General features: G+C 40.6%; 2 protein-coding genes and 1 long non-coding RNA gene across 6 annotated transcripts; 1 reads left to right on the top strand and 2 right to left on the bottom strand.

Moving 5' to 3' along the window:
* Nucleotides 1-1806: 1806 nt before the first annotated feature.
* On the top strand, nt 1807-8885 carry LOC103720898 (SUMO-conjugating enzyme SCE1). Of its 4 annotated transcripts, none has more exons than XM_008810859.4 (7): nt 1820-1940; nt 3323-3381; nt 3736-3826; nt 3924-4007; nt 8168-8320; nt 8406-8519; nt 8621-8885. In XM_008810859.4, exons 3-7 carry the CDS (start codon nt 3758-3760, stop codon nt 8681-8683), a joined length of 483 nt encoding a protein of 160 aa, XP_008809081.1. In that variant the 5' UTR covers nt 1820-1940; nt 3323-3381; nt 3736-3757; the 3' UTR covers nt 8684-8885. The 4 variants fall into 4 exon arrangements, with proteins under 4 accessions (XP_008809080.1, XP_008809085.1, XP_008809081.1 ...); XM_008810862.4 differs by having other exon boundaries at nt 1821-1940; nt 3328-3381; XM_008810858.4 differs by lacking the exon at nt 3323-3381 and having other exon boundaries at nt 1807-1940.
* LOC120105266 lies at nt 8761-9890 on the bottom strand. Its single transcript, XR_005507663.1, has 2 exons — nt 9223-9890; nt 8761-9146 (listed from the first exon to the last, which is right to left on the bottom strand). It is a non-coding gene; the product is annotated as an uncharacterized LOC120105266 (long non-coding RNA).
* A 547-nt stretch (nt 9891-10437) lies between these two features.
* LOC103720897 (serine/threonine-protein kinase STY13) lies at nt 10438-15253 on the bottom strand. The gene is made up of 3 exons (XM_008810857.4): nt 15058-15253; nt 13673-14967; nt 10438-11027 (listed from the first exon to the last, which is right to left on the bottom strand). The coding sequence occupies exons 2-3, from the start codon at nt 14590-14592 to the stop codon at nt 10688-10690; spliced, it is 1260 nt and encodes a 419-aa protein (XP_008809079.1). The 5' UTR covers nt 14593-14967; nt 15058-15253; the 3' UTR covers nt 10438-10687.
* Between the last annotated feature and the right edge of the window lie 635 nt (nt 15254-15888).

Below are 15888 nucleotides of genomic sequence, written 5' to 3'. Positions count from 1 at the left end.
AGAGATCGAGACCGAGAGAGAGAGGAGGGAGAGATCGAGACTGAGAGAGAGAGAGAGGAGAGAGATCGAGAGAGAGAGGCGGGAGGGTAAAGGAGAAAAAAAAATCACTGCTCATCTTCTTCTCCGATCGGCCTCCCTCGCCACGGCCGCGCCCGAGCCGCCTCCCCGCACCGCCCGCGGCCTCCGTCTTGCCGCGTCGCCGCCGGAGCTTCACCGATCGAACTCGAGATCTACCGCGAGGCATGCGACCGCCGCTGTGCTGTCGTTGCAGCGCTGCACCGAGCCGCTGATCGGAACTCGGGATTTCTTTCGTCAAGAGAGGAAGAGCCGGAGAGGTGGGAGGCCAGGAGGTTTCGACGACGAGAGGGAGAGAGCCGGGTCCATCATCCATGGAGGATTGGAGGTTTGGAGGGTTCGACGCGATGGAGGGAGAGATGAGGGACGGAAACGCGACAGAGAGATGGCCAGATGGGTTCGGCCTGACTACCTGTTCCTGACCCCGTGACCCGTCCCATCTCATTAAATCACGCTGGATTGTGGGCTAAGCAACCTGTGGGCTGTGGAGATAGGTAGTTATTGCTTTTCTTTGGGCCAAGACTTGGGCCACCTTGTCTGATCCAATCCGACCCATATATTAAACGGGTTAAACGGTTTAAACGGGTCAGACATCTAAAACCCGTATCCGACCCAATTAATAAACAGGTTAAACGGGTCGACCTGTTTAGGCCAAACCCAAACCTGTTTATGGCGGGTCGAACACGGGTCGGGTTGGCGGGTCGGGTCATATTTTGCCACCCCTACCCACAGCTACCGCTGCTATTTTTTTTTTAGAAAACCTAGAGGTAAGCTATCCACCAACCCAAAAAAAAGTCCAAAATCCAGAGGCCGAGCGGTGTAGAGGCGGACCACCAATGGATAGAGATGGAGGGGACTTCAAAGCCAAACATATATTTAGAAAGGCCAATGAGATTACAAATTAACTAGCCATTTACGCAGCTAGTCATTCTGATGGTACTTTATGGACTAGTAAGGAGGAGCTGTCTAGGACACTCTGTGATATTTTGTTCTCTAACTTCATTAGGTGTGTTCATACTCGTATGGTATGACTTACCCGCTTAAGCAAAAAAAAAAGTCCAAAAAAATTATCTGCTTTTTTTTTCCTCCATAAATAAAATAAAAAAGTTTTACGATGATAGTTTAAGAGAAGAAGCCTTCTCTTCATATGCTATCAAATGGAAGAGGAGACTCGAAGATCCCACAATTATGATTATTGGATATTTGGATAGATCCAAGATCATAGAAATACTTATCGCCGATGCACTTCTTTATGAAACCCGAAGAGCTCAAAAAATATGTGTTTTGTATAATCGGATACATCTATGAAAAATTTAATAGAGCAGCAGATTGGATTGCTTCATATGTTACATAATAATCTAATAAAATTTTATAGATTGATGCATCATTCATCTTATTTTTCACTCAATAATATTTTATTTTTAATATTAATTTTTTTTTTGACGTGCACATTAAATTAGAAAAAATTACTATGCTATCCACCACCACCTAAAAAAAAATAAAAATATAAACGGCTTTTCCTTTCTTTTTATTCCCCTTCTCACCTTCAAAAATCAAAAAGTACCGAATGACTTGATTTAATAATAATAAAAGAAAAGGGATCGATGCTGGCGTGCTTCTCACGCATACCGTCGATAGCTTTCTCGACCCATATCTGTAGTCTTCCCCCGGATGCAATCACCACCGTCGGTTTACGTCGTGGACCACGCCCCTATATCCTATAACACACTCCTTTTGGCCTTCACCGACCAAAACCGTAGAAGAAGACGCGAAAGCCATCGCCGAGGAGGGACCTACTACTCTTCTTCCTCTTGTTCTCCGTTCGCGTGGCGGCCTGCCTTGCGGAGACCTCCCGCTTCCTCTCGGTAGGTACATGCGTCCTCCTCCGCCGCCTCCTCCTTCTTCATTGATTCTGTCTCTCATGGATGCCATTCATTTTTTTTTTTTTGTTTCTTCTTCTTCTTCTTCTTCTTCTCACCTTCGTCTTCCTTTTGTTTCGCTTCTGGCGGGTGGATCTTTCCTTCCCGATCAGGAGACTGAGAGCAGCAGCGCACATATACCAGGCCTTGATCATCTCTTCCTCTCTGGGGAAAGAGAGAGACCTCCCGTGAGTGGTCTTTGGGTTCTCGTGTTCCCCTCTTCTTCTTCTCCTTTTTCCTTTTCCCACTAGCGTCTCGTCTCTTCAGCGCAAAAAAAGTCTTGCTTGGAAACAGCCAAGACTTGCTTGTATTTATTAATCAAAATCGCTATAGAAGTATTGCTATCCATCTCTTTATTCAAGATTTCTTAGGATATGGTGATTCTATTGCTAATATACATCGTGCTTTTCTTGCAATGCCATCCACAACCCTCCCACCCCCATAATTCAATGGTTTTACCTTCCGGGTCTCTTCTCCTGGTGACTCCTAATGTTTCTATTTTCTGACAAAGAAATGCTTTGCTTTTTTACTGATGGTCCAAATGCTATTTCCTCTGGTTCGATAGGAGTGGGCTTGTAGGGTTTTTCTCGGTCCGCTAACGCTTACCATTTTTTTTTAAAATTTTTTTCCCTAAAAGCTTTGGGACAAATTCTGTCGATCTTGCTGGTTGCTTAGCTGATGCCGTCAATCAGGCATATATCTGGTACTGAGCATCATGCGATGTAGCCATTCACAAAATTTGTTGGAGTGGATTAATACAATTATAATGAAAAACCTTGATTTTTACTGTTTTCCGTCAGATTTCAAAATTCTTCTCCTCCATGCAATTCAACTCTTTCCTCGCAGCTGGTTGTTGATGTGATATCAAAACGCTATCCTTCTTTCCATTCGGGATTGGCATCATTGGTTTTTCCATGTAAAGTTTGATAGATTATGGAATTACAGAAGTTTCAGCTGTTTCTAGGTCAGATCTTTATTACCCCTAAAAATTTTTTATAATTGACCGATGATTATGATCTGAGCTTGTAGAATACACACACACACACACACACACACACACAAAAACTATGCAGTGAAAATCTCGGGCAACTACTCTGCTGGTGCCCTAGACTGTTACAAGTGCGATTATATTCAGTTTATGGATATGCATTTGTCCCTTCTAATTCAAACATGTTTCTTTACCTGACCTGACTGTCTATTATTTAAAAAAAAAGTGGTTTTCAATCAATGAAATGCAAAGTTTACCTTCCGAGCTTCCTAAGAATAAATTATACAGAAGGTGTCTTTGCTTGTGGTTGGTCTAAGTTGGCTCCCTGCTACTTACTTAGGTTAGTTCGCTGGCAGTCAGATTAATTGCTGCCTTCCCTTTGCCGCCCACTGTACTTATGTAAGTCCCCCAGTTACATAAACTCTTAGATTACTCTCAAGATTTTCCCCTTCAAATTCATTGTTTTATATGAAAAACTCTTTTTTCAAGGAGAAAAAAAAATCTCGTATTTAGTATTTGATGTACTGAATCCTGAATTTTGTTGAATTTGTATTTCTGCGTGGTTTTAATATTCTCTCTCTTATTTCTATTCCATTGCCAACCTGCCCACAGTATGATTTTTTTCCTGCACTAAATTTGTCCTGCTGCTTAACTATGTATGACTTAAGTGCAAAGGCTATAGTAAAATCAATAAAAACTTGCTTATTTCATAGCTGTAGATGCAAGAGAAAACATTGAGTTTTTTCGATGTAGGGAAACTTGTTAGCGTGAAAGAATGTCTGGAGGCATAGCTCGTGGTCGTCTTGCTGAAGAACGCAAAGCATGGCGTAAGAATCACCCCCATGTGTGTAAACCCTCAGCTTGCCCCCCTACTTCACTCTTCTCTCCCACTCTATGTAACTATTTGACGGGTTAAATTTCTAATGTGCCTCTCCTGGCAGGGTTTTGTGGCAAAGCCGGAAACACTGCCAGATGGTTCTGTAAATCTGATGGTGTGGCATTGTACTATCCCTGGTAAGCTAGGGGTAAGTCTGACCTTTCATTCACCTATCTTTTGTTTACATACTACCTTTTTGCCTGGAAAAACTTTTAACCTGGGTCTTTTCATTCTAATATGCGTGTTTTGAATTTTCATGACCGCATGATGCTTCTTGCTTCCACCAATATTTCAATTTATTAAGCATATTCTCTTCATTTTTTTCTCTCTTTTGCTTATTATATTCTCTTTGCAGTGAATGGGTGCTTGCGTTTTTATCTAGGAACTGTCTGGTATCTTTCAGAATTTTTTTTAGTTTATCTAATGTGTGCTCCTGGTGCCCTTTGTTGTCTAAAGTGTAGGAAGATTCCATGATGACAAGTGCTTAGCATTTTTGTTGATTTATTCAAGTTCCTTTGTCAAGCCATCATCCATCCCTCATCTTAACTTGTTGTGGTGACCATATATATAAGTAACTCTAATTCATATTCATCATTTTTTTCATTTAAGGATGAAATATTAACAACGAACAAAAATTAACATACAAATCCCAAAAAAGAAAAAAAAAAACTATGGGAAATTTAGTGACCTAGGCCATGAAGCTCATAGCATTATTTTTTGATGTTCTATCATAATTAGTTCCTATATTTTGATCGCATGCAAAATAGCTTATGGCCATCGGTACACCCTTTCGAAGATTAGTTGTCTTGATTGTTTCTTTGTTTTGGTTAATTGAGTTAGCATAGTTCATCCTTTGATTGAGATTTTTAAGCATGCTTTGCCTATCTCCTATATTTTGCCTCTCTTGGTGTTTGACCATAGTAAGGTGCCTATAGATGACACATGCTTATATAGGCATGTATATTCCCAGTTTTGCCTCTCTTGTTTTTTGACCATAAGAAGATGCCTAGAGATGACTCATGTCTATAGGCATGTATTCTCCAATATAGCCTCTTTTGATTTTTGACTGTTTATTCCTATTCAGACTCACTTCTTGCCCTACCGATTTTCTGCTCTCTCTCTCTCCCTCTCCCTCCCTTCCTCCTTCTCCCTCCTTTTCAAAAGTATTGGGGTTGGCCACTAGCCATCTTGAAGGCTCATGTGGGAGTTTCATTGAGGGGTTTTGGAGGATAAAAGAAGTGTTATGTCATAGTACACGTTGGAATTATTCTACAAGAAGCGTTGGGTGGCCCAGGTGTGAAAATTTTGAAGTTTTCTTATGACTCTCATGGGTGAGTTGTGGTGAAAGTTCAGGTTGAGAGAGTTAATATTCACTAGCATTAGCCATGAATCTACTACTATTAGACACAAAGTTTAAGGTCTCATTTTAGTTGTTGGAAGTGTTTAAGAGAACAAGGCCATCGGACCTAGAATCAGGTTTGAGGAGGCAGATGGTAATGTATCTATTACATATGTGCTGCATGGCATGTGTCTGTATCTTTAAAAGTATGCTTCCTACCTATACAAGTATAGGAAAGGAATATTGTGATTATAAGGAGGGGGATCTGGAAGCATTTTGTGTTCGGAGGTAGAGAAGCTAGTGATACATTTCATTGTTGTGAATTACTTATATTTTGACTTCTCAAGAGGGGTGAGTGGGTGTAGTAGCAAGGATGGTTGGGGTTGTTTCAAACTTTTGATGGGAGCCTCTCTACTAAGTCTTGCTGAGGGTGAGCCTTGGCACAACGGTAAGGTTGCTTTATTTTAACTTGAGTGTCATTGGTTCAAAACATGGAAATAGCCTCTTCATATGTGGGGGTAAGGCTGATTACGTTTGATCCTCCCTAGATCCCATAGTGACGGGAGCCTTGTGCACTAAGTCTTCCTTCTTTGTTCTCAGTTAAGTCATGTTGTAAGTTGATCAATTTGCCCTCTGCTGTCTTGTTCTTGTTTTGATTCAATGTTGGGCTTTCTGCAAACAATTAAAATATTTAATTGTCAATCAGTTAGTCACCCACAGTAAGTTGCTTATAGATGAACATCATGAAATTGGGACAACATTTTTCGATTTGTTTTCATGTATTCCATCAGGCATGAATATCTCTATGTGACATCCTTTACATTCTTCTGTCATCTCATAATTTTCTAGGCTATCTGGTTGAAAAGAATGCCGATATTTATCAATTATCAGGTATCTCAAGAGGTCAGGCTGGCCTGCTTGGCTTGATGACCTGGTCTAAAAAAATCCTTTTGTGGGCTGATAATTCAGGCCATGGGCCAAGCTCAAGTCTTAGGATTTGAAGTCTGAAAGAGTTTAGGCCAGGTTTGGTTTTGGAATTTAACAATATTTTAGCTAGGCCAAATTCTGACACAACCCAATCCGACCGAGCCAACTCAGCCTAGTTTCAAGCTGATCTTGGGCCTGAGTATAGTGTTTTCAAAGTCAGACTAACTTTGAGCAGATCTTGTTCCTGGCTTTGCCTTGCTTGTTTGACATGCTTGTTGATTATAATAAGCTTCTTCGAATGTTTTCATTTGACACAAACAAAAGAATAAACAGACAGGCTCCGAAGGTTGAATTAATTGATGACGTATAAGGGGAAGGAGATCTGCTTATAGGGATATTGGTGCTAGGTGTTAGTGGGTCTGGTATTTGGTTGGCCTGTCCTATGCTACATATTGTTGTGAAAACATTGCTACTATTGCTTATTGGAGACTATGGATTTTTTTTTTTGTTTCTGCCCTCTAACGATATGTTTTTTTTTGTTGTTGTTGCTATGGATGTTTTTGGTTATGGTTTATCTCCTTCTGGTTAGATTTCTTGGGCTTCTTTGGGGCTATTCCCTTTTGGCCACCGTCTGTGACCTTGTATCTACCTCTCTTTCCCTTTGGAACTTTGGTTATGAATGGGTGCATTGACAGGAGGAAAAAATAATGAAACACCAGAATGATATCTAAGGAGGGGAATTGACAATTATTAATTGAACCAAATTGGATGCCAGATTAGATGTCAAGTTGTATTGAGAAAGCTGTAAGAGAATTTATTGAAGGATTTGTGTGTCTGTATGTTTTGCTAGAAAACTGAAGAAGAGAAAATAATTAAAGAAAGGAAAGAAAACAGAAAATTTCATTTTCTGTTCTAATGAGTCATTAGGATACCGATGGCCTTATCCACTTGTCTTTTCTTATTTTTACTTTGACTTGCTTCCTAGGTCAAGAATTCTTTTGCCTCTTGCTTTTGTTTGCATCCATATGGTTCCATCACTTCTTCACCTAATGAAGAAAACCAGTCTTCTTCTTGTTCTACTTCTTTTCCATCTTTTTTTGCATCTAATGTGATCATAGGATGCCTTTTCTTCCCTTTAATTGTCTTATGGATTTGAAGTAGTTCGTTACCTATCTTGGGCACTAAATCAGAAGCCTTTTCGTCTTTTCTTTGTTAGCGACTTGAATTTTAGTGGCATCAATTTGCTACTGTAACCAAGGATTCCTTGGAGAGTAAGAAGATGACGGCCCTGTTTGGTTGGCCGATTAATTTATCTGGTGATAAATGGCCACCGTGATAGAGGGAAGAGGAGAAGCAATTATAAAACAGGAATGTCTGTTGGATCAGGAGAAACCACTGCTCGCATAATCCCTGAATTTTCAGGATAACGTGTTTGCTTCAGAGGTGATTTATGCTGGCCCTAAAATTTAGGGATATGGAGAGCAAAGGGTTCCCTTGATCAACGAAGTTCTGTTTACTGCAGATTTTTTTCCTCATATTTTCCCACGGCGCACAAGTTATCACACTGATAACAGATGCATGCATCCAAACAGGGCCAACGTGCATATTTTGTACCTGACATTATAATTGCACATGAAAGAAAGATGCCTCCTGATGTTTTAAAGAATGTGGCAAATGCAAGGAACAAATGACTTTTTTAATAGAAAGGTTCCTGAAAGTTTTGATGTGTGCAGTAGAATACTTGGTTTTGAAGGTTGAAAACTTTACTCAGGATGCCTTGAATTATACCATCATCACATTAAGCTGGCATGCTAAAAGCTTTGGTGCTTGAGGGTTTGAAAGCATCGACATGGACAACTTAACCGTGCCCTAGTGTTATTGCCACTTCTGTTTTTCCCTTGGACGACAAAAACAGAATTTATTATTGGATATGAAAACTATAATCATAAACAAATGCCAAAATGCAATATTGACAAAAACAGAATTTATTATTGGATATGAAACCTATAATCATAAAAAATGCCAAAATGCAATATTTGCAGACTGACTGGGAGGGTGGCTACTTCCCTCTCACGCTCCACTTCAGCGAGGACTATCCGAGCAAACCTCCTAAGTGCAAGTTCCCCCAGGGCTTCTTCCACCCAAATGTGTACCCTTCAGGAACAGTCTGCCTATCAATCCTCAATGAGGACAGTGTGAGTATCCTGCCGTCAACTCCACCTACGGGTCATTATCGGTGTAAATCTTGAGCTCATATGAACATATTTGTCTTATATGCAGGGGTGGAGACCAGCTATCACTGTGAAACAGATTCTTGTCGGAATACAAGACTTGTTAGACCTGCCTAATCCAGCTGATCCTGCACAGACGGATGGCTATCACCTCTTCATTCAGGTTTGCTTCACTTTTGAAAACTCAGCTGCTCATTTTCAAGCATCTGGAGTCATTGGTTGCCATCTCTGCTGAAAATACCCACCAAGTTTATGAATTTGCAGGATCCTGCGGAGTACAAAAGACGGGTTCGTCAGCAGGCCAAGCAGTACCCACCTCTTGTGTAGCCTCACCAATTTGCTTGATGAATTCTCTTCACCTTCATCTGAATATTTCAACAAATGGACCCTTTTTATTGGTGTTGTTTAGTAGAATGTGAACTCTCGCTCTATATATAGGGCAATACCTATGTGGAAATGAACTATAAAATTGCATCTCTGCATTCACTGCTGATGATATCCATTTTTTTGTGGTTGTCGGGTTCTGGTATCACATTAAGTCGTTGCAAGCGGTCCGGCCGGTGCCTGCGTGATTAATTTGGTGTCTGAAGTGTGATAGAATTGGTTATGAAGGATGCATATTATTTTTTAAGTGAAACAAAAATGGCCTTGCATATTATTTTTACCAGCTAGTGCATGATCACTTGATCATAGGGGTCTGGAGTGCGAACACTTAAATTCTGTGAAGTGCTTTTCTCCGGCTCAGCTGTTAGAGACGGCTCTTCCAATTATCTGTGAGATTAATTGGTGTCTGAAACATGATAAGAGCTGTTTAGGAAGGAGATATATATTATTTTCAAGTGAAACAGAAATGGTCTTGTGAATACTAGCCATGACATGATTACTTGCCGGTCCCGATCTCCTGGGTCTGGAGCGATGGGACTTATTTTGTGGCTCTTAAAAAGTTTCCAGGGACAGCTGCTGGTTGAACCAATCCCCCTCCTGCCGCGCGGCAGTGGAAGTTTTCGTCTGCAGGAAATGGAAGAAGCCCCACGGCATTCGTTGCTCCTTTGTGGCTGGCTGGAATTGAGGGCAAAAGTTTCAGCGGGCCATTGGTGTGTAATATATTCACTATGGAGTGAGACCATCTGCTAATTCAACTATCCAGCAAGCATGCTTCATAAATAATTTTAGTCGAGTCTCTTCTGCCTGTCAAAATTTTCATTTATTTCTCCCCAGGATGGATCTTTAGAGTGCTGCAGCAGTTCATGGATCCCTGTTCTAGTTCTATATGCTTGAGGGTTATGCTTTTCACCCGTCTCAGATGATTCGCTCTCTAAACCTGGGAGGATGGTTCAGCAATCAGCATATAGGCCATTAAGCGGACGAGGATATGGTCGTACGAAACAGATCCTGTTCAAGTGCGCCATCAAGCATAGCAAAGGAAACAAGGGGAAAAAAATAGGGCATAAAAATTATGAATGAGGGCAATTTTATCCAACCAACCTGAGCAAGTTTTATATCGAAGATAGAAAACTTGAGCAGGTGTCGCATAACGAGCTATTCTTCTCTTTTTTTTTTTTGGGGGGGGGGGGGGGGGGGGGGGATAATATATTTCGAAGTACTCTCGGCAGCTCTCTTTCTTTTACTCGCATGTGTACCCCCTGCTTTGCCGACTCCCAACTCCCTCTGCACCACAAAATATTGAACCCAAGCAGAGGGCTGGAACCACCAGGGACCTCCACTTCACATTGTTTCTGTTTAACTACTTTTTCTGTCCAACATTTAGGCTTAAATCACAGCTTCTCATTCTCATAAATAGTTTCCTGCACACCTTTAACAGCAAATGGTTCGATTTTGACTATATATTTTTTTGATGCCTTATTTCAAGAACCATTTGGCGGACAAAACAGGACAGAAGCCTCCTAGTTTTTCATCCACTACGCTTTTTAAGCTAGCACAACACCCTAAGAATTTATTCTGACAAGAAAGGTTTTGCTCCATAATGCATTAAGAATTTGACACAATCTCTTTCTATGTCAAGTGCTTCTTGCATTCGATGCAATGCGACGGGCCACTGGCAATGTCATGATACCGAGTCAGGCAGACAACAAATCTGACAAACCAATACTTTAATGTATGCCTGTACAAAGAAAAATTATGGTTCACGTTTGGATGTAGATGGAATAAGCTATGGAACTTAATACAATACTAATACTCAACAAGGATGTTCAGACTATAACCCTTCTGAAAGAGCAAGCACCAAAAACCCATGACACAACAAATTTCTGTAATCCATCTACACTCAGAGCACCGTCGATGCAGGAGGTTTCATTTGTCAATTTCCAATCCTTAGTCTGTAGTCATCGGTTGAGATAAGCAACACCTGAAGCGTGCTTTTCGAACAGTCATCATGATCTCTGACCGTGCACTCTCGAGCATCCTAACGACCTCAGCAAAGGGCGGACGTTCATCAGGGTCGGCATCCCAGCAGCGGGTCATGATCTCACTAAGTGCAGGGTGGCAATCATGCGGTATGATTGGTCGTACACCTCTGTTGACAACAGCAAATGCTGCCTGCACAGCAGTCATATTCGGGAAGGGAAGCATGCCTGTTATAAGCTCCCAGAGCACAATGCCAAAGCTATAAACATCAACTTTCTGATTGTAAGGTCTGTGCTGGATCATCTCTCTGCAATCAAGAGGCAGGTGTGCTCAAACAGAGCAATTCAGCAGCAAATGTTGATGTAGAAACATTAAAAAAGAAAATAAAGAATGAAGACAAAATTGCAATAAAATTATAATTCAAAAACAAAAACCAACATTCGCCATGACTGCAACATATCTTAATTATCTCACATACAATTTTTGTCTCATACTTACTTGGCATTTTTTGAGTGAAATATTTACATAATAATTTAATTTAACAAAAAGACTATTTTGCATATTGCCCAATTATAATTGGATATATGTGCAACAAGCCTTCATAACATCGAAGTTAACAAAAATGCCTTTACATTATTTCAAACTACGAACATCGACATCAAATATAAGACCTGAATGCAATTTGATGTGGTTGCTACTGCTATTCCATAAATCAACTCGAGTATCCATGCAAGAAGACTTTGCAAGATCAAAAGTTACAGGAAAGGCAATCATATTCTTAATAAGACAACTTTTGAATTCAAATATATGATGGACATGCAATTTTGGCTAGGCCAGTACATCAATGGTCTATTACTAAGCAAATCACATAATAGAAGCACTAAACCGAGGTTCTATCAATCGGGACAGACTAGCGCCTCTAAAACATGTCCCAACCAGAAATAATGACAGGCTTAAGCCAGCACACTCTTAAGTTTAGTAAAATTTGTGATCTTTTTTATTTTTATTTTGCTATATTGTTGTTAACTTGTGGTTTGAAGATTTACATACCTCGTAAAGTGTCTCTTCTAGGATAAGTTACAAACGAAAACAACTGATACTTGGAAGAATCAAGAATGCGTCATGCAGTTAACCGATGTCAAGGTTTGTAAGAGGTATGCTTATTACTCTTAATCATTCATAAATATACTAGATACAGAATAAAGAAAAAGTTTCCTGGCATATGTTTTGGAAATCCATTATGTGCATGCTCAGAATACCAATTTGTATAATTCCATATACTAGCTTATAAAATTGATACACTAGAATATAGAGCAAGATAGCTAACTAGCATGACAGTCACTTATATAGCTCAGATATGATTAAGAACTAAATACTGCTAAATTATATTTTTTAAAAGAACCAGCAAGAAGAATTGCATTTTTGTGAAGACTGGAACTTGGGACATTTGTGGATCTGACATAACATGACAAGACATTCCATTTCAATGCATGCTAAGATGGAACAACGAATGGAAAGGATGACTATCAACAGTTGAACCACAGCAAAGGTTTGTGGACCTAGAACTTCAGATTTATATGCATCTGTTATAAACGAATGTCATCAGACACAAATATAACTATATTTGCAACATGCACAGTGATCAAGAAGTCTATTGCTGTCTATGCCCATGGAATGTCCTTGCAGGAATTTCTATTGTTGAAAAATCAGACACAGAAGAGACACAAGTAGAGGAAAAAGATATCCAGGTCAGGTTAAACTTAAGAACCTATATACTAGCAAACAAAATAACCATAAGTCTGAAAGTGGCAAGCATCTTCTTTCAAGAAATTGCAGAACAATCAAACAAAGGGTTATCCACAAACATCTCTAGTCAAGACGATTACTCTGCATACACAAACATAAAAGGGGCAACATGTATAAAGTTAGAAACCAGAAATTTAAATTACCCAATTTAAAAATGTATTCTGTAAAAAAACAAAGAAAAACAATGTAAACACTACTCTAAAGCATGGATGAACAAACAGTAATAAACCCAAGCTAATGCTAGGGATTCTGTGAACCTCGAAACCTCAATTCATGCCCGCTAAATAGCCAGGTGATAAATGTACGCTCGATTTGTTAGGTACCAAGTCAACACATTTATCCATATCTGTCAACTCATTAACATATGGATCGTTTATATAAAGCAGTTTACTTCCAGACCTAGATGATCCAATTATGGATGTCCAATATAGTAAGGCCACAGCCAACCAGAGCACGTGCATGTGGTTGTACAATTTTTACCTATTAGTATCCTAATTGTTTGAGTTTAGAATTTTGACCTCACCTACCACTCTACATGATACATAGCACTTGACTTACATGGTTAATGTTATTTTTTTTTTTTTACATAAACTTGCATAGCAACACCTATCATGATTCATAGTCCAAGATGCTCTCATAGAGCATGCTGAAGCATTATGAATGTACATGATAGCAGCATGTAAAGTGACATCACCACATCCCATCCATACATCAAAGTAGTAAGTCTTACTAAACTTATGATCAAGAGAGTTGTTGCATGCACAACCAAGCAGCTAGAGAACTTAAAAGAGAAGACAGCAAATCTTTTACAAAAGCAACGATCTAAAATGGATGACCTACTTGAAGAGATAATGCTGAAATCAGTACGATTCCTTTTATAAAACAAAATGTTATCTAATCACACTTACTACAGTTGCATAGTTGTCATTAATTAGCATAAATGAACAACAAACTCATTCATGTCCAACCAGGTGTCCAGTAAAAGATTGTGTGAGCACAAGTTTACAGAAAAATGTTCTAAATTAGTGATGCAACAGCAGTTTAACGAACTACTCAAAGTGATAGATGTAGAACAATGCCTTTGATGTTAGCACCATATAAGGTTCTAAACATCATGAAGATGATACGTAATGTAAGTATACATACGGAGCCATCCAACGATAAGTTCCTGTCTCTGGTGTCATGCCTTCAGTCTGCACCTCAATACGGGCCACTCCAAAGTCAGCAATCTTAATGGATTTATCCGCAAATATGAGAAGATTGTCGGATTTGAGATCCCTGTGAATCAACCCAAAACCATGCACATAGGCCATACCCCTGGCGACATCCAGGGCCTGCTGGACAGCCAACTTCAGAGGCACTGACCTGTTCTGCCTTCTCATCAGAAACTGTCTGACAGAGCCACCCTTTGCATACTCTGTTACAATGCACCAAACCATTGGCTTCCTGCATGCTCCAATAAATCTCACGATATTTGGGTGTTTCAGGGTAGCCAGCATCATAACCTCCTGTGCAAATTGTTGCTCCATTAGTTGTGCTCTCTCCAGGTCATTCTCTGGCCTTTCCAACAACTTAATAGCCACATCTTCTCCATTATAAGTGCCCTTGTAAAGCTTCCCAAACGCCCCCTGAGCAAAGGCCATACCCATATTGAGCTTCCTCAGGTCGATGGTCCACTCATCATAGTTCTTGAGAGATTCTGTTGGGTACTGAGGATCCATCAAGGTTTGAGCCAAGGCATCTTCATTGAGAGCATGAGACACCCTCCGCGGGCGCAGCACGCTGTGGCCCACCGAATAGTTGGCACTGGGCATAGGACGGAGACCAGGGTGGTGAAGGATTCTCGTATGGGAGTCATTTGAACCAACGCTGCTGTTCTCCAAGGACATGGCTACAGAGTCGCCGTCGTTGCTCATCTGAAGGCTCCCAATGCTGTCTATGGACATGTTGGAACCCTCCTCGAGCTTCCGGTAGAAACCCATGTCGCAGAAGCTATTCCCTATCCCATTCCCACCACCACCACCACCACCCCCTATAATTCCAGTAAATTTTGTACCCTCTACCATCTTTTATGCAACCCGGCAAGAGGATCCTCTCAGTTTCCTTCAAAACTCAGCGGCATCTGCTGCCGCCCGCTAAAGTTTAAATATTTCAAAATAAATTTATGATCTGATTACTTGTTCTTCAATCGCTCGAAAAAGTAAAACTTTACACATCCAGGCATCCATCCCCAATCGGAAACACAAAAATAGCAGTAAAGAAAGATAAAGCCCCCAAAAGTAACGCCCTTGATACCTCGTTCAGTGCCTCCTTTCCGAGCTAGACCCGAAACATGATTTAGAAACGCGCGATCGGTCGGAAACCAGCAATCAAATTCCAAGATAACCGTCGGCTACATCTGAGAGCCGAATCCTCCCGAGAAAGAACAGAGATCAAAAGAACTGGAGAAAAAGATCAAACGACGTGGAAGCCTGGAAACCAAGAAAACCCTCGATCTGAGCTCAAAAACCACCGATTTCTTCGATACGTACCTCGATCGAGAAAGGATCTTCCGGCGCGGCGCCGGGAGATGAATCCGGGGAACGGATCGCGAAGGCGGATGTCGGGATGAGCGGCCGAAAGGAGGAGAAATAGATATAAAAGTTTCTCGGTCTCTTCGTAGAGACGGGACAGGAGAGACGACCAGTGGGATGGAGAGTGAAAAAGTCGCCTCTTTACCTTTTTTTTTAGTAGAATTAGGTATTAATTGTCGAACGTAAGGGTTTCTCGGTCTGTGCGTGGCGTCCACGTTAGCTAACTAAACTCGGCAAATCAATGCCTGACTTCAGTTAACCTTAATGGTTCACCCTCGGAATTCCGTTCTCTACTTCTATGGCCTTCGCCTTGGTTGCCCCTTGCGCCTCTTAAAAGCTTTGGCTGCTTCTATTTTCGGATTTGCCTCCCAACTCGATCTAAATCCGAATTGTCCGGCCTCATTTTGGTTTTCAAGTCCAGACTGAGCGCCGAATTTTACCTGATCCAGGAGTGGAGTTGAAGAGATTGCTAGAGAGATCAGTCTTCTTGCTGTTCTGATAAGAGAAGTGGGCAAATGACATGCTAGCTTGAATTATTAAGTATAATCGATCCACTTATTTGAAATGTAGAAGGAACACTATTACTGTATGATAATACTAGAGATGAGAATTTGTACAACCTATCAGATTGTGGGCTACCAGTGTTGTAGCTCACCGTAAAAATTGATAAAAATTATAACAAAAATTAAAAGGTTCTGAAACTCCAAGATTTCGGGTCATCAATGCTATTAAAATTTTCGGCCACCAAACTTTGTTATGTAATCCATACCGATAAACACAGCAGATAAA

Source organism: Phoenix dactylifera, unplaced genomic scaffold, assembly GCF_009389715.1.
Source record: "Phoenix dactylifera cultivar Barhee BC4 unplaced genomic scaffold, palm_55x_up_171113_PBpolish2nd_filt_p 000243F, whole genome shotgun sequence".
Lineage (NCBI taxonomy): Eukaryota > Viridiplantae > Streptophyta > Magnoliopsida > Arecales > Arecaceae > Phoenix > Phoenix dactylifera.
This window is presented reverse-complemented; position numbering and strand designations above follow the sequence as displayed.

Coding starts and splice junctions, on each gene's coding strand:
- LOC103720898 (XM_008810858.4), top strand. CDS start 3,758: ATGTCTGGAGGCATAGCTCGTGGTCGTCTTGCTGAAGAACGCAAAGCA. Junction 8,321..8,405: donor CAATCCTCAATGAGGACAGT/GTGAGTATCCTG, acceptor TCTTATATGCAG/GGGTGGAGACCAGCTATCAC. Junction 8,520..8,620: donor GCTATCACCTCTTCATTCAG/GTTTGCTTCACT, acceptor ATGAATTTGCAG/GATCCTGCGGAGTACAAAAG.
- LOC103720897 (XM_008810857.4), bottom strand. CDS start 14,592: ATGGTAGAGGGTACAAAATTTACTGGAATTATAGGGGGTGGTGGTGGT. Junction 11,028..13,672: donor ACTTATCGTTGGATGGCTCC/GTATGTATACTT, acceptor TCTTGATTGCAG/AGAGATGATCCAGCACAGAC.